Source organism: Stegastes partitus, unplaced genomic scaffold, assembly GCF_000690725.1.
Source record: "Stegastes partitus isolate 25-593 unplaced genomic scaffold, Stegastes_partitus-1.0.2 Scaffold85, whole genome shotgun sequence".
Taxonomy (NCBI): domain Eukaryota; kingdom Metazoa; phylum Chordata; class Actinopteri; family Pomacentridae; genus Stegastes; species Stegastes partitus.
Genome location: NW_007577816.1, coordinates 578,219 through 604,707, shown reverse-complemented (window position 1 = coordinate 604,707; position 26,489 = coordinate 578,219). Strand labels below are relative to the sequence as shown.

The window sequence follows — 26,489 nt, the reverse complement described above, 5'->3', positions numbered from 1 at the left end:
TATATGTATGTGTGTGCTCGCCACCCACTTGCAAGTCTTTTATTGTGTGTGTTGAGGTGTGCGCAGTCGTGTTTAAGGTTTGTTTCTCTATGTAATTTCTTTGGCATTTACTACAGAGCGGCCTAAGGGGCAGAGCGACAAAAGCAAAACGAAAGAAATGAAAGTGGCAGTTAAAGGGAGAGAAAGCGGCAGGAAGGGCGTGATGGAGAGAAGCAAAGGGGAGAAGGTGACTTTTTCCAACTGGTGGCCATTGCAGATATATATATATATATAAAAAAACATTAGGGAGCCTGGTAGAGGTTTGATTTCTCCTAACTCTGATAATACCAGTGGTCCCTGCCGTTTCAATTTGAACTCTTACCCCAGAGTAAAACATGTGTCTGGCACATTATTGGCTGTTGCATGTTCTATTTCTAATGGCTGAGTAAATTACATGCAATTTTTGAATACTGATATTCTTTATCTAAATTATCCATCTGGAGAGAAGATGATGGCTGCTCCTAGAGGGAATTTAAAAGGTAATTGATTTTCACACAAAAGTTGACCTTTTCTCTCTTTGCGTCATTTATAAAATGCTAATGATACCAGGTGACGGGCAGAATGAAAAAGAGCAGCTTCGAGGTAACTGATGCACAAGGAACTGTCACCATGTGTATCATGAAGAAAGCTGCAAATTAACACAAGATTTCTTCTAGAAGTCTAAAAGAACATGGATCATGATAATAAAGCTGTAGCCATCCAGATGCTGCACAGATTCTCCAGGCAGCACGGAAGTGATGTTACGGATTTAAGGGCCAGTGGAAGTCAATATATTGTTTCTCACAAAGGCAAAGTGGGGCAGAGGAAGTTAAACACGATCTGCTATCAACAGTAAATAAAGGCTTAATGCCACCTTACAGAGGAATTACCCAATATTATATCAATGTGAATGGCAAATCTTTCTATTAAGCTCAACAGTCTGCAAGCAAAAATCTCCTTGCAATGTGGGTGCAAAGTGCTAAAAAATATGCCATGTATTGTGATATGGTTCCAGGGACGCCTGGTTTCGCAGCAGAAATACTCCCTCCAGCTGCTGCGCTGAGTACACACCTAAATGAACACAAATGTGCTCACAGGCTGAAGGAAGCACAGAAGAAAGACTTAGAGCATTTGATGTGATCTGAGAAATTGATGACTTGTGTGCCAAAAATTGCTCATGTCTTTTTTTGGTAGACACTGAGTGCTGTACATAACTGAGCAATATGGTCTTTATGTCTGAGAAAATGTAAAGTAACTGTTCATAGATAATAAACTGTATTTTATTATTTACTTAACATCATTGGATTTCTCATTTTGTCCTTGTATGTCCAGTTTGTCGTGACATTTTCAAGAGCAGCCAGATGGTTGTGCAAAATAATTCACAGCTACTTGGCAAAACATTGTTTCACGTCACTGCTACTTGTTAATGTAACTGTCATGGAAACAAATAAATTACTTGTGGAAAGTTTGGCTTCCCAGTCTTCTTAAAACAGATAAGAACAAGTGAGTGCTGTCTACTGTTTTCTTCGTGTATCTCCTCCAGTGCATACCAAGTGACAAGAGATGAGAAAGTCCAATGGGGAAAAATGGATTCCTCACATAATGCACTGCCATTCTATCTCTGCAGACTCACTCAGGCTGCCTATTTGTTCCTTCATAGATATGCAATATGGCTTTTCGGAGATTACTTCTTGGCATGAGTGCAGTGTTTTTATGTGCTTGGTTTCATCCAAGTTTTAGCACGCTTCATATCATTGATTTAAGGCAACTCAAGGACTATTGGTAGATGTTTCTGACATAGGTTTGCAAGGCGTATTAGAGAGTTCTCATAAAGTTCTCTCAGTAAAATGTGCATGATTTGATAGGATGAAGGGTTGAAGGGAGCATGGCAATCTCATCAAAATACCAGCGTAACGAGTCCCAGTGTGCAGGCACTGTGGCCAAACGTGGCCTCCAGGCCATAGTGATAAGCTGAAATCTCTGGTGTCTCAACTCGGCTTCACAGTGAAGCAGGTTACATGTAGGTGCACCACAGATAATGAGTGATCAATTCAAATTTGTCAAAAAAAAGATAGGGTCAGGTGATTTTGTCTTTTCCTCCTGCACATATTTGATAAAATCTGACAGGAGGGAGTAATTATATGAATATTTTGTGTGATAAGGAAGAAGCTGTTTCTCTATCCCTTCTGCTGCTCCCTCATCAGTTACTATTCAGGAGACAAACTTGTCGATCTGCCAGTACACTGGCTTCAGAGAACAGTGAGCAACTTGCTGTATACCCAGTAGCTACTTAGACTAATTGCCCTGGTGGAATACGCGAGTCAATTTTCAATTCACATTCCTTCAATTAAGCATCGCATTCTTCCCAGACTGACCACAGCAGAGCGTGGCTTTTGAAGACACTTTGATGGGTTATGTTTTGCCTGGTCTATCAATAATAAATCCCAGAAAGAAGAAATTGAATCTAATACACAAGATAATTTAGGCAAAGTTGGTAATTTAGCTGCAGGGGACCTCTTGCTCTCAACCAGCTTTGAATATTGTAATCTCGCTTTTACAAACATTTAGACACACTATTGGAATAGGACTGCTTAAAACCAGTGAGCCAAGCAAGATTGTTTGGTAAAATGGATATCTATTCAAAAGCCTTAGCCTTTCTTAGCATGTTTACAACATGCAAAATCAATGTTACAGTCAGTAATGAGGAAAAATCTGCAAGAGGGTGGATCAGGACTGAAAAGGTAGAAAACAAGCCAAACTTGGAGAAAAAAAAAACGAAAAACATAAAAAGATTTTCTGCTTAAATTTCATACTATAGAAGCAAAAAGTGTATCTAATATTTGCAAAGCCATTCAGGTTTTATGTTCTGTGTCCATATTTGAAATAATGACTGACGTGTAATCTACAGCTTGTTGTTTTTGCCCTTTGTGAACAGGGCTGAACAATCATATTAAAGGTCAGAAGAATAACAAAGAACTGTTTTCCTTGGCCTAGCTAGACTCCAGTGTTGGTTTTTGTCAAAGGAAATGGAGACTTTTTTGTCTATTTTCACGGTGATTGATGTGCAGCCTCACATCAACCTTCCCCAGTTTGACAACGATGGAATCAATAAACTCATTTGCAGAGATCTGATAGAAATCTTCAACTGATAAAAGGATAAAAGCTGCTAAGAGGTGTCAGCAAAACATTTTTTTTTTTGCCCTGTGGTCCTGGATTTTGTGGATTTTCAACTATTTGGAATTGGTTTTTAGTTTAAGTAGTCATGTATATGTCTCCTCTCAGGAAAGTGGCTTGCAAAATTATGTAGTTCAAAATGTTGACTCCGTCTTGTAATTTCTATTTTATCAGTAAATACATGTATGTTTTGATCTAACTAGCAATTAAATGGTCTCCAATTCTTCAGCACTTAAGTTAATTATCCTGTCAGTGATCAAGGTTTATTTATTTGCAACAGATTGGTAGCATTCATATTTCTATGCATATGTATTCATGTATCGTTACTTAATAATAATAATAATAATAATAATAATATGCAACACCACAGGTGGAGGAAGGATAACAAGTTAAGAAGATCGATTTCTATGTCTGGTTGCTTAAAAAACGCTAATAGGTAATGTTTAACCGAGCAAAGTTGGAGGTTGCAGGCTGTCAATCATTGTTAAGCAGCTGTAAACCTCAAGGGCAAATTGACAGTTTGCTTGTCTCTGCCTGCAGCTGCTGCTATATGTTAGGATGTTGGAAAGTTTAGCTGTCCAATGGCCTTGTACACAATCAGAGACCCTCATAAAAACGGAGCAAGCGAGGGCAATGAATTTTATAGGCATGAGAGAATCACTCGCTCTGAATCGTGTTTGTTTGCTCGTCTGGTTGTTTACCTGGCAAACTTGAAGCCATTGCTCTAAAATTCTGGCCCACTGCACTCAGGCTCCCTGGGTCCCACTTGGATTGTAGGGCTTAAAATGAAAACTCTACCTGACAGCGTCTGACACTCGGTGACACACAATAACATCATCCTAGAGTTTCAAGTGATGCACGGTGCCCACTTGCCACACACATTGGAAAAACTCTTGTGCACACTGCTTGTTCATCTGCTTTACCTGATAAATGAACTTAATATGTGTCATTTCAAAGTCAAAAAAATAAATAGCAGTAATAAAAATGCATCAGTTCACCCAGGATTTAATGGAAGTGATATACTGACAGTGTAATATACATTTTTAATATTAAAATGTCGCACCCTGTGTTGACACAAAAAATACAGCTTAATTAAATTTACCCGATAACTAAGTGCTGTCATGTAAGATGACCTAACTGTTAGAAATGTATGAAAAACTCTGTTGTAGATGGTGGTATTAACGTATGTTGAATGGGTGCAAAGTGAAATAGATACGAGAGGTTTTTAATGTCCAAACATAAGAAACAGGACATTTCTCTACAAACTCACCAATTTTTATAGCATTATAGTGTTCATTTTTTTTTGTTTGGTTATTATTAATGTAAATTATTCATGCATTTCACATATAATTAATAAGAGTTGTTTGATAAAAGAAATCAGATCAGAGCAAATCAGGTCAGTAAAATGTCTGCTTTTGTCATTATCCCAAGTTTCCACCACAAATGAACAGTCTCTCTGATATGCGACATTGTTTTATGACCAGAGAACTGAATACCAGAAACAAACAGTTATAAAACATATGTAAATAGTTGATATTTTTTGAGCCATGTTTCAAAAAAGTAGAAGACACAAGGTAAGACAATCTCTGTGCCAATGAACTCCGATGCTTGGCTTTTCTGTCAATTGAAAGAATTAATTTTGGAGCTTTTGTACCAATGAGAAGAGGGTTACCTGATGGTGTGTCAAAACATATCAGTGTCATCCCATATCGGCTCCCTGTCAAACTCTTCTTAGCTACGTCAACATACACTTAGCAGTCATCCCCACACTCAGAGCACCTCTCCTTTTGACTCCCACTGACAATGTCTGCCTCTCGCTCTCCTTCTGACACCACATGACAACCCTTAGGGACAACAAAGCTTCTAGCCTGATGATTGATTAGAGCTACTTTCAGCCAATTATAATTAATGCCTGCCAGGATCACATAAACCTGGTGGACGCCATCATTCACAAAGAATGCAGGAGGGACGGATAACCTCAGTCTGCAGGTTGAGGGTTAAGCCCATTTCATATTTTCTTGTTTCAGTTGAGATCGACTTCTAAATAGAGCCTACACAGAAAGATAGAAACAAACCTGTCTGATGCTGCTGTTGAAACAAAAAAAACTGTCAAAGATTTGTAATTCACGTGTAATTTGTATTATACAACAGGGAATCTCTGTGAACTGATTTAATTCAATCAAAGTTATGCAGCAGATTTAAAATGTTTTCAGCACACAACAGTCCATGGAAATTCATTAAAAGTGCATTTGCATACCAGACAGCTGTTTTTTTTCTCCCCTCCGGTTTAAATACATGTGGCTAAATTTAAAGCACTGTCTCCATAAAATGTTACATGGTCATGCTCAACGAGATATATACTAAACTTTTGTTCCTTTGTGTGGTTTCAGACACCAGCCGGCAGGCCCCTGGTTACTGAAAAAGGAAGACAAAATCCTAGGGCAATGCAGCCTTGTCTTACTGTGCATCCACCTGTCTTTATTCTGTGTGCCCACAGCCATTTCGTTTTGATAAAACATAGTACAGTTTCTACACTGTACTCAGCAAGAGTACAGGTCAGTTAGTTTTCTAAATCAAATGTGATGTTAATACTGGATGAAAATGAAACTGTGCTACACAATAAAGTTCCTGTTCGGTTTTTGCAATTTCAAATCTTAAAGTTTTTGGGATACCTCTGCACTACTTCCATTTTTTCTGATTTAAAAACTTTTTTTTTGTTACCTTGGAGAGTTGGGGTTGAGTTTGCAACTATAGCTGTTGGCCTGGAAAGTCCATTAAAACATGCTGGCTACAGAAATAAAACTTTATTACTTTGTGAATGTACTTTAAAAAAATATATAAGATTTTAAACTTACAAAACAGTCTGTAATGAAAGTGATTATAACTCTGGGTTTCAGAACTTTTCTGCCCTGTATTCAGTTTGGCAGGCCTGTTTCTTAATAGAACATACAGCATCATTTAACTGTTTCACTAAAGCACTGAAAATGATTTATTTAATTGCAGAAAGATAATGAATCCTACGGAATTTAGCACACATTTTTTTCTGCAGTCATTTGTGAAAAGACATCCTGCATACCTATGAAAACAACCTTTCGGTTAACAACTCGTCAACACCAAATATAAACACCTCCAGTCTCGGTACCACTCGAAATGTAACACCTGAATTTTCATCTAATGAAATACAAGCACTTCCCACCATCACTCTTCCTCACAGGTCAACTCACCAGATTGTTGGCGGTTCAGATCCTTCTATTTCCAGATAATCCGACTTCTCCTCCATCTGAAATTCAGTGAACACCAAAGAGATGGTGTCCCCCGGATCTGCCAGTATGGTCCACTTACACTCCCCGCTGCTCCCCAGGCCCCCAGCGCCTCCGCCAGTGCCAGAAGAGTCACCGCTGGGGAAATCGAAGCTGGAGATGAGCCCGCTGGAGCCCCTTAGGGTGCCACCGCACGTGTCCTCCGCTGTCAGTCACAAAAAGGAAAACCAGGATGGGGAGGGGGAGAGGGAGAACAGACACATGGTCTCTGGGTTATTTCAGACCTGTTACTCAAAGTTCAACACGAGGGAAAAAGCCGCTGCAGGCATAAAACATCTGTACCTGTCCACTCACATAAACGCATACTAGAGAAACACCGATGTGGACGCTGCATACTGAGCTGCACAAAACATTTAAACACATAATTTTGTTTTTCACACATTCACAGGTTGTCAAGTCCAGTATCTACATCTGATTTCAGCACAATGGTGGAACTGTGAAAACCGTGAAAACTACCATTAAAAGGTTCCTTGTGTTTTCCTCACACTGACGATAAAGAATCATGAAGCATTCAGACGAGTGACAATTGGCAGAACTACTTAGAAATTAACTGTGTGCTAATTCTGTCAGTTTTCTACATTGCAGCCACTATGTGTCCTAAATATTTCTTTTGCAATTTTCTCTTTCCCGTCCTTCTCCATCTAAGAGTCAGTAATTTATCACGGTTTCTTCCAAGCCCCCTTACGTTTCAAGAAACAAACAAATGGTGATAAACAGGGTTATAATGCTGGAAAAAAAATACATATATTTTCCAGTGTGGGGAGCATGGCACGTCAGCTGAATGTTAATGCACTCCACCGTAACAGTGGCTTGGTCTCTTTCACTGCACGTCACCGAGCCCTCTCAGATCTTTCTACTATTACACACCACCCTCCCCTCTATCCCTGTATCCGTTTTTTCCCCCTAAAGAATTCTAATGATGGCAGGGCTTTCACAGTTTTCACATCATTTAAGACTAATATGTGACACTCAGCTGTGCCAGCTGAAACCTTTGATGGCTCAGCGCTCCACTCAGGGCTGTCAGAGCTGCCAGCCTTGGAACATTCCTGTATGCTGCATTACACGATTGGTCAAGGAACAAGGAAGTAGATGTATGAAATTCAAAAGAAGATGAAGAAAAAAGGGGAGAAGACAGAAGAGCACAGGCTGCTAGTTAGCTTGATCCATGTCCTTTGACACAATAGCAGAAGCACAGCAATTGATCAAAGTCTTTATTGGAAGGGCAGAGACGGGAAATTGATACTGCGTGAGACATCAATGATATCCACACATGTATGATTCATATCAAGGGCAGACTTTCATTTGTAGACTGCACCACAGGCAGGCTCAGTGTAGGCTCATTTGTTCAATGCCAGAAGCCCTGTAACAACAAATGTATGTGGAGACATGATTTATTTCTGGTTTAGGCCATCATACTCTCCACCATTGAAAACTTACTGTGAGTGGCAAATAGTGTATTCCTTCAATGCGTTTAAGATGACATTCCAAAGAGTGCCCTGCAGTTTTGCAAAGTAATTGGCTATCGCCTCAAATTAAACTGATATTAAAGTGCTGCAGAATCTGACCAGAGGAGCAATATGCCTTTTTAACCTTGATGATAGACAGGTGGGCAGCGTAAAGCTTCCTCATGACCATCAAGGCAAATGGACCAAGAAGAAAGTGTTGGAGAAGAGTTTGATAATGAAAAGGAGGAGAAAAGTGTAGGAGAGAAAGAAGTAAAAAAAAATAAGTGGAAAGGAAAGAGGTGAGCAGAGAGTGAATTTAAGAGTGACAGAAAAAAGACAGGAGTGCAGAAATGAATGAAAGGAAAAGGAAAAGGAAAATAAAATGTCAAATTGTGCAGGCGAGCCTCAACACAAATATCTCCACAGGTCGGACCCACCTTCTTCTATAAATGACATCTTTTGTCTAAGTGTTGCAAGTAAAAGTGAGTACTATTTAATTAAGAAAACAGTCAGCCTGATTTTCAGCCTGTCAGGTATTGTATATCACCGCTCGCCTACACTCTCTGTTGATGCTGTCAAAATACAAGACTTGGGATTTTGATACCCTGTCTAATTTATTTCTACACCTAAACATGTAGTTCACGTTCACAATCGTAGAATGGAGTGAAAGTTATGAGTATCAGTTATGTTGTGAATATCTTCATTAGAAAAACAACCAACATGGTGAAAACTCCCTGGGCATGAGACATAGAAGAAAACAGCAAATGGTAATAGAAATGTTCCTTATTAGGAATGCGTCCAGGGTGCTGTTAATAAAAGCGACCAGCCTTCTGTCTCTTTCTTTGCCACTCTCAGATTTACAGTTAAAACCAGAAGTTTACATACACTGTATAAAAAGATACATAACCTTTTTTTCTCACTATCTGACCGTGAATGTGACTAAACTTTTCCTGTTTTAGGTCAGTTAGGAGTACCAAATTTATTTCTATTTGCTAAATTTGGGAGCATTGCCTTTAAACTGTATGACTTGGGTCAAATGTTTTTGGTTTTCCTCCACAAGCTTCTCATACAGAGTTTTGGCCTCCTGACAGCACTGGTGTAATGGAGTCAGGTTTGTTGGCTGCCTTGCTCCACACGCTTTTTCAGCTCTGCACACAAGTTTTCTACAGGATTGAGATCAGGGCTTTGTGATTGCCACTCCAAAAACTGACTTTGTTGTCCTATAGCCACTTTGTGACTAATTTGGCGGTATGCTTAGGGCAGGGGTGTCCAATCCTGGTCCTCGAGGGCCACAATCCTGCATGTTTTAGATGTTTCCCTCTTCCAACACACCTCATTCAAATGATCAGCTCATCATCAAGCTCTGCAGAAGTCTGATAACAATCCTGATCATTTGAATCAGGTGTGTTGGAAGAGGGAAACATCTAAAACATGCAGGACTGTGGCCCTCAAGGACCAGGATTAGACACCCCTGGCTTAGGGTAACTGACCATTTGGAAGACCCATTTCTGCCCAAGCTTTAACTTCCTGGCTGATGTCTTGAGATGTTGCTTCAAAATATTATCTATTTTCTAAAGTGCATCAGTCCCTCCTGCAGCAAAACACCCCCACAACATGATTCTGCCACCCCTTCATAGTTGCGATGGTGTTCTCAGGCTGCAAGCTTCCCCCTTTTTCTTTCAAATGTAAGATGGTCACTACGGCCGAACAGTTCAATTTTAGTTTCATCAGACCTCATCAAATCTCCAACCATTAAGGTCTTTGTGTCTGTGTGCATTCGCAAACTGAAATTTGGCTTTTTTTTTTGTTCCTTTTGGAGTAATGTCTTCTTCCTCTCTGAATAGTCTTTCAGCCCATGTCTGTACAGGACTCGTTTCACTGTGGATAATGAAACTCTTTTACCAGCTTCAGCAGCATCTTCACAGGTCTTTTGCTTTTGTTCTGGGGTTGATACGCACATTTCACACCAAAACATCTCTGGGACACAGAACCCGTATTTATACTTGCGTATAATTGTTTAAACAGATGAACATGGGACCTTCAGGCATCTGGAAATTGTACCGAAGGATGAACCAGACTTGTGGAGGTCCACAATTCTCTTCCTGATCTTGGCTGATTTCTTTCGATTTTCCATGTTGCCATGAAGTGAAGCAGTGTGTTTAAGGTGTACCTTAAAATACATCGACAGGTGTTCCTCTAATTAACTCAAATGTTGTCAATGAACTTATCAAAAGCTTCCAAAGCCATGACATAATCATCTGGGCTTTCCCACATAGTTTGAAGGCATAGTAATCTTAGTGTATGTAAACTTCTGACTTTGAAGAAAGTAATGAAAAATTCTATTTAAAAAAATATCTCTCATTATTCTGGCATTTAGCACATATAAATAATTTTGGTCATCCTAAATGATCTAAAACAGGAAAAGTCTGATTTAATGTCAGAAAAAAGAAAGGCTGTATGTCTTTTTATACAGTGTATGTAAACGTCTGGTTTTAGCTGTATTTCCATCTGTCCAAATGAACTTAGTCAATTTTGGTGATGGTTACTTCCTCCGCTAGTCTTCCAATCAATTCTAAAATCGTGATATGAAAGTATTACAATTCAATCAAATCAGGTCTTCAGTCTTTTCTGTTTCATAGAATCTTTTACAGTCTCAAGTAAAAGCTGTTGTTCCATCATCTATCTGTTCCTCTGCTTTTGTTTACCTCACACTTCCAGCAGAATTATTATACAGTAATTCAAAAGCCAAGTGAACATTTTCTCACATTGACACTATGGTCCTGACATCTGCACTCCATTGCTCTGTCAATAAATATGCATTATCACAGTGGATGGTGGAGAATGAGCTGGAGCTGTGGTTTTTGTTGGCAAAGAAAGAAAGACAACAAAAGAATTCCCTGTCAATAAGAATTTGGTCTGGACAATTGAGTAAATCTCTTTTTAAAAACATGTCATCAAAACTTAGTGGGTAGCATCACAACAAACTTGATGGTAGATCTCTGTCAGAATCACATGACTAAGTAGAAGCTGAATACACTCTGTAAATCCTACTTTCACAAGACCTTCATAGGGGCAGGATTCATTTTTTTAAATGTCTCAGCTAAACTATTTACTATTTTACTTTCAAAACTGATCACAATGCCTAAAACACTTTTTTATTACTATTAAAATAAATTAAGTCAATTGAAAATTTCAGAAATATAAAAGAAGCCAGGGCAAAAATATAGCGGGTTTAGGACTAAAATGCATAAAATGTTTTGTAAATGAATCCATCAGTCTCAAAGAGTGTTGTATTTGATCTTGCAGGCAATCCTCAAACCTCATATGTTCAGGTCAATAAACACCAGGATTATAAAGGTATTTCAACAAGAAAGGGGAGCACGATTAAAAGACTAATCTTTCTCTAAAATCCAGCACTATTTGCCAACATTGCTAATTTTATAGTGTTTCCCAGTGAGCATTATTGTTCTCGAGAAGTGAAGTAGTGTACAGAAAAGAACAAGTATAACATAAGTGTGTTTTACCATGGAACCTAAATTCATTTTATTGTTTATGTTAACCATTAAAATTAGATGGACTCAGCTATCGAGAAAGTCAGTTCAGTATTGTTAAATAATTTATAAATACATACATACTGGTAAAAATGTGGTCAGCATTTTCATTTATTTAGAAACTCACCCGAACACAGTGACACATACTAGTAGTAATCGTGAAACCAGTTATAATTGACTACATGTAATATTGATGCATTGTCTGGCACTCTGCTTGGGCCACAGGGCATCATGTGATAAAATATGATTTATAGAAATCAATCAAACATCAACATACAGCAGTGAGACACAAAACTGTAGAAAAGAATAAATTAGGTTAGACCTTGAGGTGAACGGTTACAGCGAGCAGAAACCACGAGTTGTCATCCTGCAGGGTGTTTGTTCTGGGTTTTGACTGGAAGGCACGGAGGACACAGCATTGCTACCGTGGCAAATGTTACCGCTGACATTATCATAAAAAAAAGGACTAAAAAGGCTCTACCACAAACTGTAAACAAAAATGAAAGCCCTTTGTTGTTCCTACTCGTCAGATCTGTGTGCACCAGAATAGGATGCTGGAAATTTTTTTAAAAATAGCTTCTTTATGCTTTTTTCTGAGGTGGTTTGCATGATAACAGACATGCTCTCTGATCATTGTTGAGTATCCTTCAGCTCAGGTGGTGGCAGCAAGGAGCCACGTGCGAGAGAGTGACAGGTACAAAGATGCTCATGTATACTTTTTGTTGCAGACTAAAAATAGCAGACATGCGAGTAAAGGTAAAAAAGCTGCAAGTCATTCTCTGGCGTAAGTGCTATGGATTAATCACCAATATTTCAGCACAGGGCTTCCTGGAGGCAAGTGATAGATGCCCACAGCCGCGTTTGAAAATGATAACCTCACTTATAACTCACTAATGTGACTACAGTTAGTAGACTAATTGCATAAGAAAATTAAGTAGATGCTTTGGAGAAATTTATTGTCGTACTGAAGAAGCAAGACAGGTCTGTTTGCTGTTTCTTTGAGAAGCATCCATGCACAGCACTGTAAATTACCAACATGCGAGCTACCGCTTGGAGTTTTTAAAGGGTTTCAACTTGGTAATGCCTTAAAGGTTTCTTGTATTCACTTGCAGTGTTTACAATGGGATGCACGGTAGAATTTAAGGGTGAGCTTGACAATGAGGTTTAGCAACATAATAGAGGCACTGAATGCAGGGCACTGTGTTCCTTAGCGAATCATTAGAGCATGCTCTGGATTTAGAAATGAAGAAGGATCTCTCTCTTTTAAAAATGGTGGCAGTGTTTAAAAAAAAATAAAAAGATGGTGGTGAGGATTAGGACTGCTTTAGCTGAGCTCATTTACATCCCCAGCATCAGCAATCTAATGCTACTTGAGGAGGGATTAAGCCTCTCTCCCCTTGACTTTGATCAGATATACAACACTTGTCTTTCTACTTAGAAATATTCACCCCCAAGGATAGAAGGGAAGGAACTCATGTATAATTTTCTACACTACCTCAGGTTTTTCCTTTGTAATAATCCCCGTGTTAATGTAAGGCAGAGACTATGTCTACAGTAAGTCTCTCATTTGCTCTGCTGCAAATCATGTTAAACATTCATAGGAAAAGGAAGGAGATCTGTAATGGGTGCACAGATGCAATTTATATTGCATCACGCATATTTCTGGGGGTCATTTCATTACTGTGACCATCTCCCTGCAATTTCAGATTTTAAATGAATAATGAGTGCAGACGATGATGCAATGAGCAACCTAATACCAAACCACCAACCACAATAATGGATAAGGTATGGGAATTAGCCATTTCCGTTTTGTGATATATGTAATTATGCTCTTATTCTTAAATCAATGTACAATGAATAGGAGGGTTTGCCTTATTCTTACCGTTTTCCCACCTATGAAAATAGCCTAGAATCCTGACCAGACGCCACTACTAGAGATCCTTATGTTTAGTTGGTATCAGTTCTAACTGTCAAGGGCTCATCTGGACTGAAAAATCCTGACATGGCCATGTGGGTACGTCAAATTTCATACTTGAATTCTCAGTTTGTGTAGCAGAGAGCTAAAAAGGCACTGCAGAGAGAAGTGTGTGTTGAGTCCAGTCACATTACCCAACATGGAAATGTTTTAAAGTAACAAGTTTTTCTGTGGCCTAATTTTCTTATTTTACTGGAGTGGCTGGCAGCGAGTGTATCAATAAACCATATTCTCATGTTACCATGCTGTCCCTGTTTGCCGTCTCACTGCCTGGTTTAATGAATGTCCAGAGACAATTTAGATGGAAGGAATCAAAACGGGCTTCTGGGAGGGGCAGCAGTAAATCACGATTAGAATAGCCATTAATTCTCCATCTTGCTGTCTTTCTGCTAAGAGTTGATTCTGTCGGTTTCCTTTACGTTTGTTGTTTACTCTCTTTGACTCTCCACTTCTCTGTTTTTCTGTCGCTCTCTCACGTTATCAGCTTTTGAAAAGACAGTGACACACAATAAATACACGCTTATGGCTGATCTAGGTCAGGAAACAGGAAAACACTTGGCAATATGATAGCTCTTAGTAGCTATGGATACCATACAATTATGGGATTCCTGTAACCTTGACTGCCCCATTCAAGCTTTAAATTCTACTGTTCTTAATAATGCCATGAAAATGATGGCTGTCTGTGGGTTGTGTCATATGGAGACAAACTAAGAAAAAGATTTACTAAATTTAAGCATTTTCCCATTTTTCACGCTGTGCCTCCAGGGTTAACAGTGCAGTGACCACTTTTAATTAAATTAAAGTTTTCAGCTCTTTCCAGCAAATATATCAGATAATTCCACGCTTTAGTAATGATGTTTAATATTGGTCAAATTTGGGCTCTACACAGCTTCATTATCCTGCTTAAAGACACCATTTGAATTGCAAATTGGTGTTAGTCTTCCTACACTTTCTCTTTTTTTCCCTCTACTCCACTGTCTTTCTGTCAGCTGTATACACACAAACATTTTACAAACATGGTAGACTTGGGAAGTTGGACAGGGATAGAGAAGAGAACTGGGAGAAAGATGAAAGAGAGAGAGAGACGGTAACAAAAGAAGGCGACTGGTTGAGAGACTGAGGTGTTGGGAAACGGTGGGGGGTGAATGGTGGATTGAAGAGAGATTTTGTGTTGCTGTGTGTTTAGCGTGAAACAATTGGTGATGAGCAGAAAGGGCAAGATCTCTGAGGAAATAAGATCAAAGGACCATCTGCCCACATACAGGAGCCGGCCCGGATTTAGACGAGAGAGAGTGTGGCTCAAGCAGTGCCCAGGCCTGAAAAAGGAGTGATGTTTCTGGCCTGTGGCAATAGAGGCTAACACCATCCTTAAATTGAAAGAAACCCTCCATCTGCAGCTTTTTGTTTCCTCCAAGCTTGCCATTTCTCAAACATATGCTGAGCCATTTTCATTTTGCTGTGCCTTGCACTGTAGAATGAGTTGGCATGAGCAAATTTGCTCTGCTGGCTTTGGGATTTCTCAGGATTGCATATTAAGATGGGAGATCTTTGCCTCGTTTTCAGTACATCCTCTCTTTTGCTTTGACGACTTTGCACAGTGGTCCCTAGAATCAAAATTTATGAATGTATTAAATTAAAACATGCAGTTATTCCCCACTTTTCATCCCACTAAAGAAAATCATAAAACCAATCTGCTGAGATAAAGGCGTGATTGAAAATAAACCAAAGCTGACTCCAAACGTTTACACAGTGCAAAACATTTCATTTGTGATTCAGTAAATCAATGTAAGGCCTGTTCTTAAAGCTGGAAAAGGCAATTTCACTATACAGAAACACAGCACAAGAGCAGACTATTATGTTAGATTGGGAGGAAATTATCTGCATATGGGAATGGCTTTCAATCATTCCCTTTTAGAGCTTTTGCCTACTGTTAGTTTGTTTGTTTTTGCAGCACACTGTATGAAATGGTGCCTATATCAAAAAATAACAAACATAAGTGTCAAGCTTTTGCCACGCTCAAAATAAGACCACAGCAGCATTTACTAGGAAGTAATTTGGAGCAACAGAAAGCTGACACAGCAAATCCAAAGCAATATGTGTGTGTTAAATTTGAGGTTCACAATAAATACCCACACCTCTTCACCTTTAAAGTTGCCTTAGTTAAAACAAATCCAGCAGGGAAATAAAATTACTGAGGTGCCCAAATGGAAATTTAGACAAGTTTCTAACCTTGATTTAAACTTCACCTTAAAAAACTTTCAGAGGCTACTTTACAATAGGCTCCATAAGCGAGCACTTACGGTATTTAGTTATTTTTGTCCAGCATGCCAAATGTCTGCATTCATTAGCCCTAACTGAACTCAGTATCATAACTGATTGTGACATATACCTCTATAATGATTAATCTAATTACTATTTTTCAATACACTTCTATTTTAAGTACACTTTTTTTCTAAACCAGCTCCTCCTCCTCATTTACGGCCATTAGTGCTTCTGCTTTTCCAACACTGAGCTGATTATCCTTCGTAATTAAGTTACGTCAGTTAAAACTGTTACCTGCTCGCTAGGAGTAAGAGTGCCAGCTGCATCTCTGTCTGAGTGCATGCATGATAAAGACTGTGAGCACAAATTAACTGACAGCAACTGACTGGTAAGAAGCTAAAGTTTGATTTGTTGCTGAAGTTATAGCTCATTAATGGTAGCTCCAGAGCATTAAAGAGATAGTATGATTTCTTTTAAATGGGGCTGTATGAGGTGCCCTTCAACAGTCCATGTATTACCTACAGTAGATTATGGTCATCATGCCCCTCGATTGGTGACAGAAAGACCAGCAGGGAAACTAAGCAATCAACTGCAATGGACGAGGTCAGCAACATATTACAGCCATCGACAAAAAATGCCTATCTTAAAAAAAAAAACTCTGTATTGATTTATGTGTACACCATATTTACAATATTTTACTGCTTAACCTTGCTGTAAAACAGCAATTTTACCTCTCAGAACATGTGAATTGCTGTTATGGTGTAACTTCAGTTTTTAACCATGCAAGTCCAAGTTCATAGATGGGTTTAAACACCAAACTCCCAACAATACACACAAACTGATCAATAGAGGCAGCAGTAAATCATTAACTTCCATGTGTTTCATGGTAAAATCAATGTTTTTGTCAACAGAGACCGGTGGATTTAAAAAGAGCGTAGAGTTGCATTCAAGTGGTCAAATCGAGCTTTTACAGGTTTTAAATAGGTTGGCACCACCTTATTTAGCATAACTCTTGCATCCTCATGCCCTGGTTAGAGCACTGAAGTGGACCAACCAGATGCTCTTGGATGTTCCAAGCTGTAAATGTAAAAATAGATTCAATCGAGCCTCGAAATCTGCTCCTAATCTTTGGAATAGTTTACCTTTTCATGTGAGAGCTGCTCAGATTTAGGAAACTTTAAAGTTGTTGCTGACAATCCATGTCTTCTCATTGACATTTGATTTAAGTAGAGTCTGACACCCTGACTTCATCTGTTTTTGTGCTCTAAGCTTTATTCCTTTTTAATTGTCTTTTCATTCTGTGTTGTATTGTTTATTTAATGGCCTACATCTTAGTTGAACTAACTTTAGTTGAATTATTACTGTTGTAAAATGAGCTTTATGAATAAATTTGACTTTCGGTGTTATTCACTGCTTGGCTCTTGCCTGCTTCTCCAAACAGGAGGTGTGCAAATCCTGTTTTACTGTAAGTAATACTTCATCAATGGCCAAGTACCTCATACGACCCCATTTCAAAGAAATCAAACCATCCCTTTAAGAGTGTATTGACCAGTTGTCTGATTTATCAATTGCCTAGCCTTAAAAAAAAAATGTATATCTTTGCATCCATACCTACTGCACAACACCTTACCAGTCCAAAACAATAATGTTCTACATATGTAAGAGTGGAATATTTGTGCCAGTCTGGCAGTAAGGTCTCATTTTAAACACAAAGAGGGATAAAGTGCATGGTATGAAGCACACTTGTCTGTTGCTCATCAACCAGCTGTCATATAGAAACCATCATTATGCTTTAGCATCTTCTTCAATCTCTGTGTTCGTGATAGCTGAGCAAAAGAGCTTGCTGAGACAAATTACTGATGTATTGCATCTTTAGGAGTTCAAGTCCGGGGCACAACAGTAATTTTGAATGTGCTAGGAAGTTTCTGAGAAGCAAGTGAAGCAAAAGCATTATGGAGTTCCCTAAGTGTTAGAAATGCATACTATTACACCTTAAGCAATGCAGACTCTTTAAACTTTTGAAAGATCTTAATGATGTAAACTGTTTTTGGCTCTTGTTGTACACTCATACACAATAGGCTGTTTGGGATATTTAAGTAACCTGAGGTTCGTGCTATGTGAGACAAACACTTGCTCGTAATGTGGAACAGTTGAGACTACTGGCTGCTTTCTCATGTGGGGTGTGTTTATATTTGGGGCACTATTAGCTGAGACATTAGGATCAGAAAGAAGTACACATTGCTTGGAGGAGGTGCCCAAATCTCCTATTCGACAAGAGTCAAAGTATAGCAGCAAAAACCTTGTCGATGTACCACTCCTGCTTATAGCATTAATGTTTTTAAGCTACTTGCTCTACAGGAATAAATATTTAATTAACCTTTTGAGCCATGGAGATTCTAATCAACTTCTTCAACATGATTAAAACTATTCCATCCCATCAGATTGCAAATATATTTATTGCTCTAATGAAGACTTGTGCCAGACTTTAGCAAATCTGGGTAGCAGACAAGTCCACCAATCACACAGACATCAAACTGCCAATCATTAAAAAGCAATTAACACTGAAGCAATCAAATGAGAAGAGGTCAAAACAAACCAATCACCTGCTCATTTTAAATTTCTTAGGGGAAAATATGTAGATAACATCAAGTATTCTTCGTGATATCCTGCAGTCACATTTTACAGCTAGAAGAAAAAGTTGACTTAAGACAAGCATCACATCACATGCAATTATAGTAATTAGTAACTCATTTTCAGTAATAGAAACATCCTCACCTCTGCAGATTGGCACAGGGAAGTCCCACACTGACACACCAGCTGCATTTGTCACACAGGTGAGGAGTGAATGCCCATCCAGGACATAGCCAGTGACACATCGGTAGCGGATCTTGTCACCTACACTGAACTGAGTTCCATTCAGTATGCCTTTGGGAGGAACTCCTGGGTTTCCACATGAGCTGCTTCTCAGCTCTGGAGAATGAAAAGAGAAGAGGGCATTCTTAATAACATCAATATGTTTGTGAATAAAAAATGTGCCTGGGTTTCCTTAATTTCATCCGTACTCGTGAATGCAAAATGGATCTATAAGTCTTCAGTTTTATAGCAGACATTCGCAATAATCTTGACTAGGTTACTTTGTTATAGTCGACATTGTTACTTGTCTTGACTTTAGTACCAGAGTCTATATACACTCTCAACAGAATGAAAAAGGCAGCAAGAAATGAATGTAAATGCAACTCAGATGCTTATTTATGACTGAAGTGCTGAAATTAATGAGAAAATGCATTACCAAGGGAGTGCTAAAATTCCGCATTGCTGCCTTACCCATTTCTTTACATTAAATTTTTTACTAAATATCATAAATCCATAGCTGTAAGCGGCAATGAGGGACGGAGAAAAACACGTACATTAGCACAGCATTAAAGGGAAGGAAAAAAAAAAAAAAGCAAGCTCGTAAAAAATGGCAGGGAGACACAAAATAAGACGCTATAGATGCAGACTATAATCATTTTCTTGTATGCTCCTTAATGAATACTTTGTTTAATGGTAGATTCATCAGCACAGTAAGCATCGCAGCCCTGACTGTGCAATAGAATTCCTTTTTGAAGAGCATTGATTCTAACCTCGATTGACATGGGTTTTGTCGATGGTACTTATCTTATATAATGTTTCTTTTTCATCTATGTTCTCACTGGAAATACAAGCAGTGTGATACAATCTGCAGTATGTATGTACAGTCTAGCTTGCAAGTAGGGGACAGTTATTTTTCTATTACATCACATTTGAAATACAATAGTACATAGATGCATACAATAAAACTACTACATAAAAGTGCCTCATCTCAGCTTTAACATGAACAGGTTTAAATAAATATTAAACTATGTGTGAGACATACAGTATGTCATAAAAGTGAGTAGCTGGGCTACTTAGTAGGTGCCATGTTCGACTTCCGGTGACCAGTATGAGAGAGTGTGAGAGCAATAACACCAAATTTAACACATCTGCTGCCTATTCACACCTGAGACCGTGTCAGACTAACAAGTCACATGACACTGGGCAGGGAAAATGGCTAACTGGGCCCAAGTTGGATATTTTCACTTAGGGGTGTACTCACTTTTGTTGCGAGCAGCTTGGACATTAATGGCTGTGTACTGAGTTACGATTTTACATAGTAGCAAAGTGTCATTTCTTCAGTGTTGTCCCATGAAAAGACATAATAAAATATTTGCAGAAATGTGAGGAGTGCACTCACTTTTGTGGCATACTGTATTCCTTGACATGTAAAACTGCAAGCATTCAAAAGTAATTGGACACTTGGCATTCATATTTAAGCAGCTATGTGTTGTTTCTATGCTAGCTCTTGCATTTAAGAGCTTACATTGACTGAGTTTATTGAGAGCTGACATTTCAATGAAGATGAAGTCAATATGTCAAGGAGAGAAGTGACCATACAGAATCAAAGGACATGCGACAACATACAAATCCATTTCAAATAAAAATAAAAATAGGAGAGGAGGAACATGAGCCAAAGCAATAGGATAAATGCATAAATTAGTTACAGGAGCATTCTGTGAGGTCAGATGTAGCGAGATGCATAAAAATTCAATGGGCAACGTTTCATCATTCAGCAGGACAGCAACCCTACTATACGCGTGCAACAAAAGAACCTGCTGGAGTTGGAACATTCTGATACAACTAATGGAACTAATTTGATGTCCTGGACTGACCGAGTCAATCGCCTGATCTCTAACCAAGCTGCATTCCAGTAGTTGAAAAATAGACTGAAGGCAGAGACACCTAACAACAAGCCTGAGTGTTCACCACCACGGAAAAAGCAAAGCATCTGCTGCACTCTGATGGTTGAGGGCTTCAGGCAGTCATTGCCTCTAAAGGACTTTCCACTTTTGACTTTATGTGAACCAGTTTAACAACAATACTTGTGAACCACTACATTTGTGCAGTACGTGTTAAAAAGGTTATCTTCTTATATTGATGTACACCTACGTTAATTAATGTAGCCTGTAATGTAGGATCCATTATGTGTCAAACTGAATGTGCTGAAGAGCAGAGTGCATCTGTCCAAATGCTTGCAGCCTGGACTCACATAATTGTCTAATTCCTTTTCACTCAGTTGCACCTTTCTTTATTACTTGTTGTGTATCTATCACTTACTGCATGGACAAACATACCAGAGGTAAACAACAGCATGTAAGAGAATAACCACAGCAATGAAAAATAACACCACTTATACAGAATTTCATTAATATTATTTCAAGTCCTTAGGGAGACACATTTTTGAACATGACATATTGAAGTTATATATCTTTCACAAGAAAACAACTGTCCAGAAATTACATCCACCGACTGTGATCAATGTACTCCTTGGCAAATCAGTGAGAGAGATTTTTCATAAAGATCTTCTGTAAGTTGTGATGAACCAGTCTGGAGGGCTGTTCAGTCCTGTAATACTTTGAGGACAATCTTCAAGCTCATTTTTCAGCACTATTAGACAATCATAAGTCAATCCTTGTCAAATTCCCCTGCACACGCCCAGTCTGCACAAAATGTATCCGACATGTTAGTTTTAAAACTGACTTGAGGTGCTAACTATTCCACTTGGAGGCAGGACACGGTCTGACCTGCGTTCATGTCACTAAACCTGTGTGAGTCAGACTGCAGACTAATGATCGTCAGTACTTTTGGCTGCTTAGACCTGCAGTCAACCTGAACAAAGTCTGACTTGTTAAACCAAATGTTTACATCAAATAAAGTTTTCCTAAGCTGTAATTGTCTTTCTTTATATTTTATATAAACATGAATGCAGAGCACTTCAAAGACACACTTGGCCTAAGTTGCTCAGGTTTGTCATAAAGAATACTGTGTAACTGAATTTGTGGCTAATGATCAATACAACTCTATTCGTCTGATGCTGACAGGATTGTTAATCTTCCTTCCACCCTATGGCTAAATACAGTGACTGATCATGAAGTCAAGTAAAATTATTATTTGTGATATGTGCCATCTGTTTGTGTCTAATTATTCCAACTGCCAAGCCATGAATCAAAATGCCATTTTTACACATATATCAACCATGTGTTTGAAGGATCTATGGATAGATGGAGCTGGACAGATGGAGTGGAACAAGGAGGAGAATATTTGCGATCCTGATCCTGAAGTTGATTTCACCAATAAACTATGTGAAGTCACGTTTTCTGGCGTTAATTTCCAGGACTGCTTTTTGAAATTCAATTACTAATCCACTTTACAGTGCAGATGCTCACAAATGCATCCTCTTACGTATGATCTCTAATGAATCCAACATAAATCCTCATCATCAATTACCAGCTGTTTATGAGCAAAATTAAATACCACCAGACTGCAATGGGAATAAAAGAAGTGCATTTTATTTATTTTTTGTGTCAACTACCACAGGTAAAATACTGACGTCTTTAACAGACCTAATGTGGTTCCATGGTTAACTTAGAGTGTAAGTATTTTATTCAAAGTATATGTTCGCTGGCACAAAGCACTTTAGAATGAGCATCTTTTCACTGAGAACCAACTAAAACATTGGGAGATGAGGTGTTGATTCACATTCTCACATTGTAATGCAGCTATATTTAAACACTCATTTTTAATTAATATGTCTTAAAAGCAGTAAAATATGTATAATGGGTTTAATTACATATTTAAACAAGTTTTGTTTCAACCTGCACTATCTCCCTTAACAAGTAACCTACAAAAAGAATGCACAATTGGAAATTTATGATTGACACCTAAAAGTATTTGTGAAAAACAGGCATAACGAGGGTGAACAATAATTATGACACATACAGCACAGGGGTGAGACACTTAACCGATGCCCAGGATGAGGAGTGATGAGCATGCACAATTGACTTATGACCAGTGCAGAGGTCAGTGACGAGGAAAGACAATCAAATTCTTAAATACTGGATTCATATGCAACTACAGCACTCTCCATTTGCATATATGTAAACTATTGTTTACACAAAGATTGGTAAAGGTAACCAAGGAAGACTATTTAAGGTGACATGTCTGAGGACAGCCCAAGGTCTCACAAATAATCCTGCTGTGGACAAATTCTAGGTGCAACTTTGTACAAGGACACTTAACTATATAATGACACTGATTCATATATTATTGACAAAGACATTAGAATATCTAAAACAGCCTCTGTTCACCGCAGCCTACATACAGTATATGAACAAAAGAAAATCCATTGTCCATTGATCTGCTGTTTTACTTTGTAGCCCTGCGTCACAATTATTATCAAATGCAGACATGTACTGCAGGCTGTCATGAATGTATGCATCTCGGCATGGCACACCACAATCCCCAGCAACAAACAGAAAATATGTCTCCATGGGAGTTACAGAGAGCCTGTGAAATTGAAATTTATTTGTTTGAAATATCAAATTTGTGGAGTTCAACAAAGTGTGACTAAGCACATCAAAGGCAATCTAAATTTCTCCAAACTCACCACAACAACCCCTTTACAGTTTGATGTAGAGAATGTCAGATTCGTATTCTTCACCCTGCTGAGCTGAAAACATTTGCACCAAAAGAAAAATTTGTACAAGACAGAAAATCAACTGGTCAGCGGGGTGCCGTATGCAACCAGATGTTGTTCAGAGCTCCCTATGAAGAAAAAGTGTTTCCCGCAAAGCCTTCCATCACATCAACAGCATTTCACTGGACATTAACCATACAACGATAGACACGGGGAAATACCAAGGGCACAGTGTGCTTCAGCTATTTAACATTCATAGTCCAATTAAAAAAAAAAGAAACTTGCAGCACAAGCCTGGCTGCGAAACCAGGCTGCCAAGCATTTCTTGGATGACTTATTGGTAGCGAACTGTGCCAGTGATGTTAAAGGAAAATAAGGTCAGCTACTGCAGAAGCGATGCATTTAATATTGTACTGTACATGTCAGGTATGAAGTCTGACCCAGGTGTGTGCATGCAGCAGGGGGGCTTTAGCATTTAATTTGGGTTGGGACCTGGTGACTGCTAAATCTATACCATACAGAGAATTTCAAACTGAAGCATTTACCAATGTCTCATTCACCGTTTTAAAGCTACTGAGTGCATTTAATGAATATCCAAATCTCCCATAACATGAACACAAGGACATGCGGCGGTACAAACAAATAGAGGAGATCTTTAAAAATCACAGACATTTTTTGCCATTGTTTTCAATAAGGAAAAGCTGTTAAACTGTTTAAAGTGTTCAATTAGCAGTGGGAAAAGTTCCATGTGGTCTAATTCACAGTTTGTTCTATACATTTTTTTCAACCCATGACCCGGTATGCTGTGACTTGAATGTGACTGACTGAAATCAAACCTCAAAACTTCATGGGTTGTTGATAGTGTTACAAATCATACCCAAAAGCAGATTGTACCCTGTGAAGCTCAGCTTGCGCCTGAACAGAGCTCTAATTTCAGCTGCCAGATGTTGCTGGGACATCGGGCAGATTGCACTAAGCCAAATAAAAATCTGATAGCATATAAATTATTTTCCAGGACGACACCGCATTTTCCAACTGCCCTAAATAACTTTCCATGGATATGGTAAGGGTATGATGCATTCCAGCGTCAAGCTTAGAGAAACAACCACAAAACTAATTGTGCATCATGTCATACAGATGTTTAGTTAATACTTGTGATGCTAATGATGTATCTGATTTACAGATTCACTGGACTGACCCCTGCTCTCTGTACGAACACAACCACATTTAAACTGGTATCATGCAAAGAGACACAAAAGACGCCTTCTCACAAGTAAATGTATTGAGAAAATTACCCCAGGTTGCTAATTAAAAAGGAATAGATGCATCCCACCTGTAATTACACTTGCACCGACTTACTGCCCTTTGGTGTATGGAAAAGTCATAACTCATGTCTCAGACAGACATGGCTTTTGAATTAATTCACTGGACATGTGGCAGATATTGAAAGCTTTGAAGAAGGCCTCTTATTGTAGAAAATGAGAAATTAAAAACTAAGATTAAACTAATATACCGAATAAACTGTGCCGCAATTTCATCGAGGTCAGGGGTCGGCAACCCGTGGCTCTTTCATACCTCTGCTGCGGCTCCTTGTGGCTTTAGAAAATAAATGAGTATTTTAATTTTATTTAAGCTAGTTAGTTTTTAAAATGTAATTCTAAATCTGAAGATTTTTGTGAACTTGTAACATTAACATAAAACGTGCTTAATTTTTCTGTCGCTCAAAATATGCATCACAACCACTGATGTGCAACACCTGCTGGAAGGAGTATTGCCAACTTGACGACTTTCTCACTAAATGTGGCAACTTTCCAAATCCTCCTGGCGACACTTTTTATGTCAAAAGCGACTGACGACAAATCTAGCAACTCTTTCTGGTGTTACTCGAGAGTTTTCTTGTGTTTTGGAGACGCTGACGTGTCAACACGTATCGTATTGCAGTTTCTGTCCTCAGCGAGCAGTGGGTGCTGCCGTGAGCTCCTCCTCATCCTAAAGCGCTCACAGGTGGTCAGCAGTCTGGTCAGCAGTCCCAGCTGCAGACAGTAGGAAAACCAGACGGCATTTTTATTTTGCTGCAGGTGGATAATTTAAGTTCAGCCTTAAGGAGAATTCAAATAGACATTGAGTATTATATTTGAAAGTAACCTTCAACCCAGTGTCTCTTTTTTTTTTGGAGTTCAAAATGTTTTTGTTGCAGAAATAAAACTTTGTTTTCTCTGTAGCAGTTCATTGATTTCATAAATGCAACACACTATAGTTTTTTATACATAGTATAAAGGTAAAAGCAATATATGCAGTGCTATCTTCATTTTAGATGTCAAAGGGGTTTTGTGGCTCCCAGTGTTTTCTTTGCCGTGGGAAATGGGTCCAAATGGCTCTTTGAATGTTTAAGGTTGCCGACCCCTGTTCTAGATGAATAACTGAATGTGAAAGTAGGTGGAGGGTGGGGTAGGAGCAAAATCTGGATAACAGCCTGCACTCAACAATGAATCAAGGTTTCAACTTTTATAAACATCTGAAGAACCCCCTGAAGAAATCAAATGTTTTAGACAGAGTGTTGGCCCTGAGCTAACAAGTTCTGCTGTCTGGAGGACCCTAAATAAACTGTGGGTATAAGCGAACCTTAAGAAAACAGCTGCTCCTTAACACCAGGGGCCAGTGCTAAACTCAAAAACCTGAACAAACTTCACTTAAAAGGTGGGAAAATAAATGCAAACAATGCTAATATGTCATCAGTGGACTTCTTTTAGCCCCACAAAGCTTCACCTAATCTGCAAAGTAAAGTCTACTTAAAAATATTCATGAATATGCTGTGCAACATCGGTATACACAGGAAAGATTGTTTGTTATGCCTAAAGTAAACACATACAAACACTAATATGATGCTGCACAGCGGTTTCTGTCCTACCTATCTGTAAATTCAAAATAAAACTGTTTTCAATCTTAGCAAAAATATGTTAATAGAGCATCCATTTATAAACAGTTTCAACCAACTCCACAGAAAAAAGTCAAAAGACTGCAGGATCTTGCCATTATTACAAACAAATCTTCTGCAATTTTTACTTACAATTCACAAACGCAGACAATTGCAGTAAGGCCGGCTTGTATTATCCTCCATCACAGTAGTAACGAGTGAGTTATATGAACTAGTAAAGGAGGTAGTTGGGTGCAAGATTTCTCTGGGGCTGAGCTATTTATTTCGCCTGTATATCT

The 26,489-nt window shown here is 38.7% G+C and overlaps 1 protein-coding gene across 1 annotated transcript in view; it reads right to left on the bottom strand.

Moving 5' to 3' along the window:
• The window catches only part of LOC103353833 (CUB and sushi domain-containing protein 3), a 218,033-nt gene that overhangs the window by 153,816 nt on the left and 37,728 nt on the right, over positions 1 to 26,489 (bottom strand). The window contains exons 4-5 of the mRNA XM_008276992.1: positions 18,521 to 18,715; positions 6,417 to 6,657 (exon numbers count right to left, since the gene is read on the bottom strand). Coding sequence (XP_008275214.1) covers positions 6,417 to 6,657; positions 18,521 to 18,715 — 436 coding nt within the window. The remainder of the gene's footprint in view (positions 1 to 6,416; positions 6,658 to 18,520; positions 18,716 to 26,489) is intronic.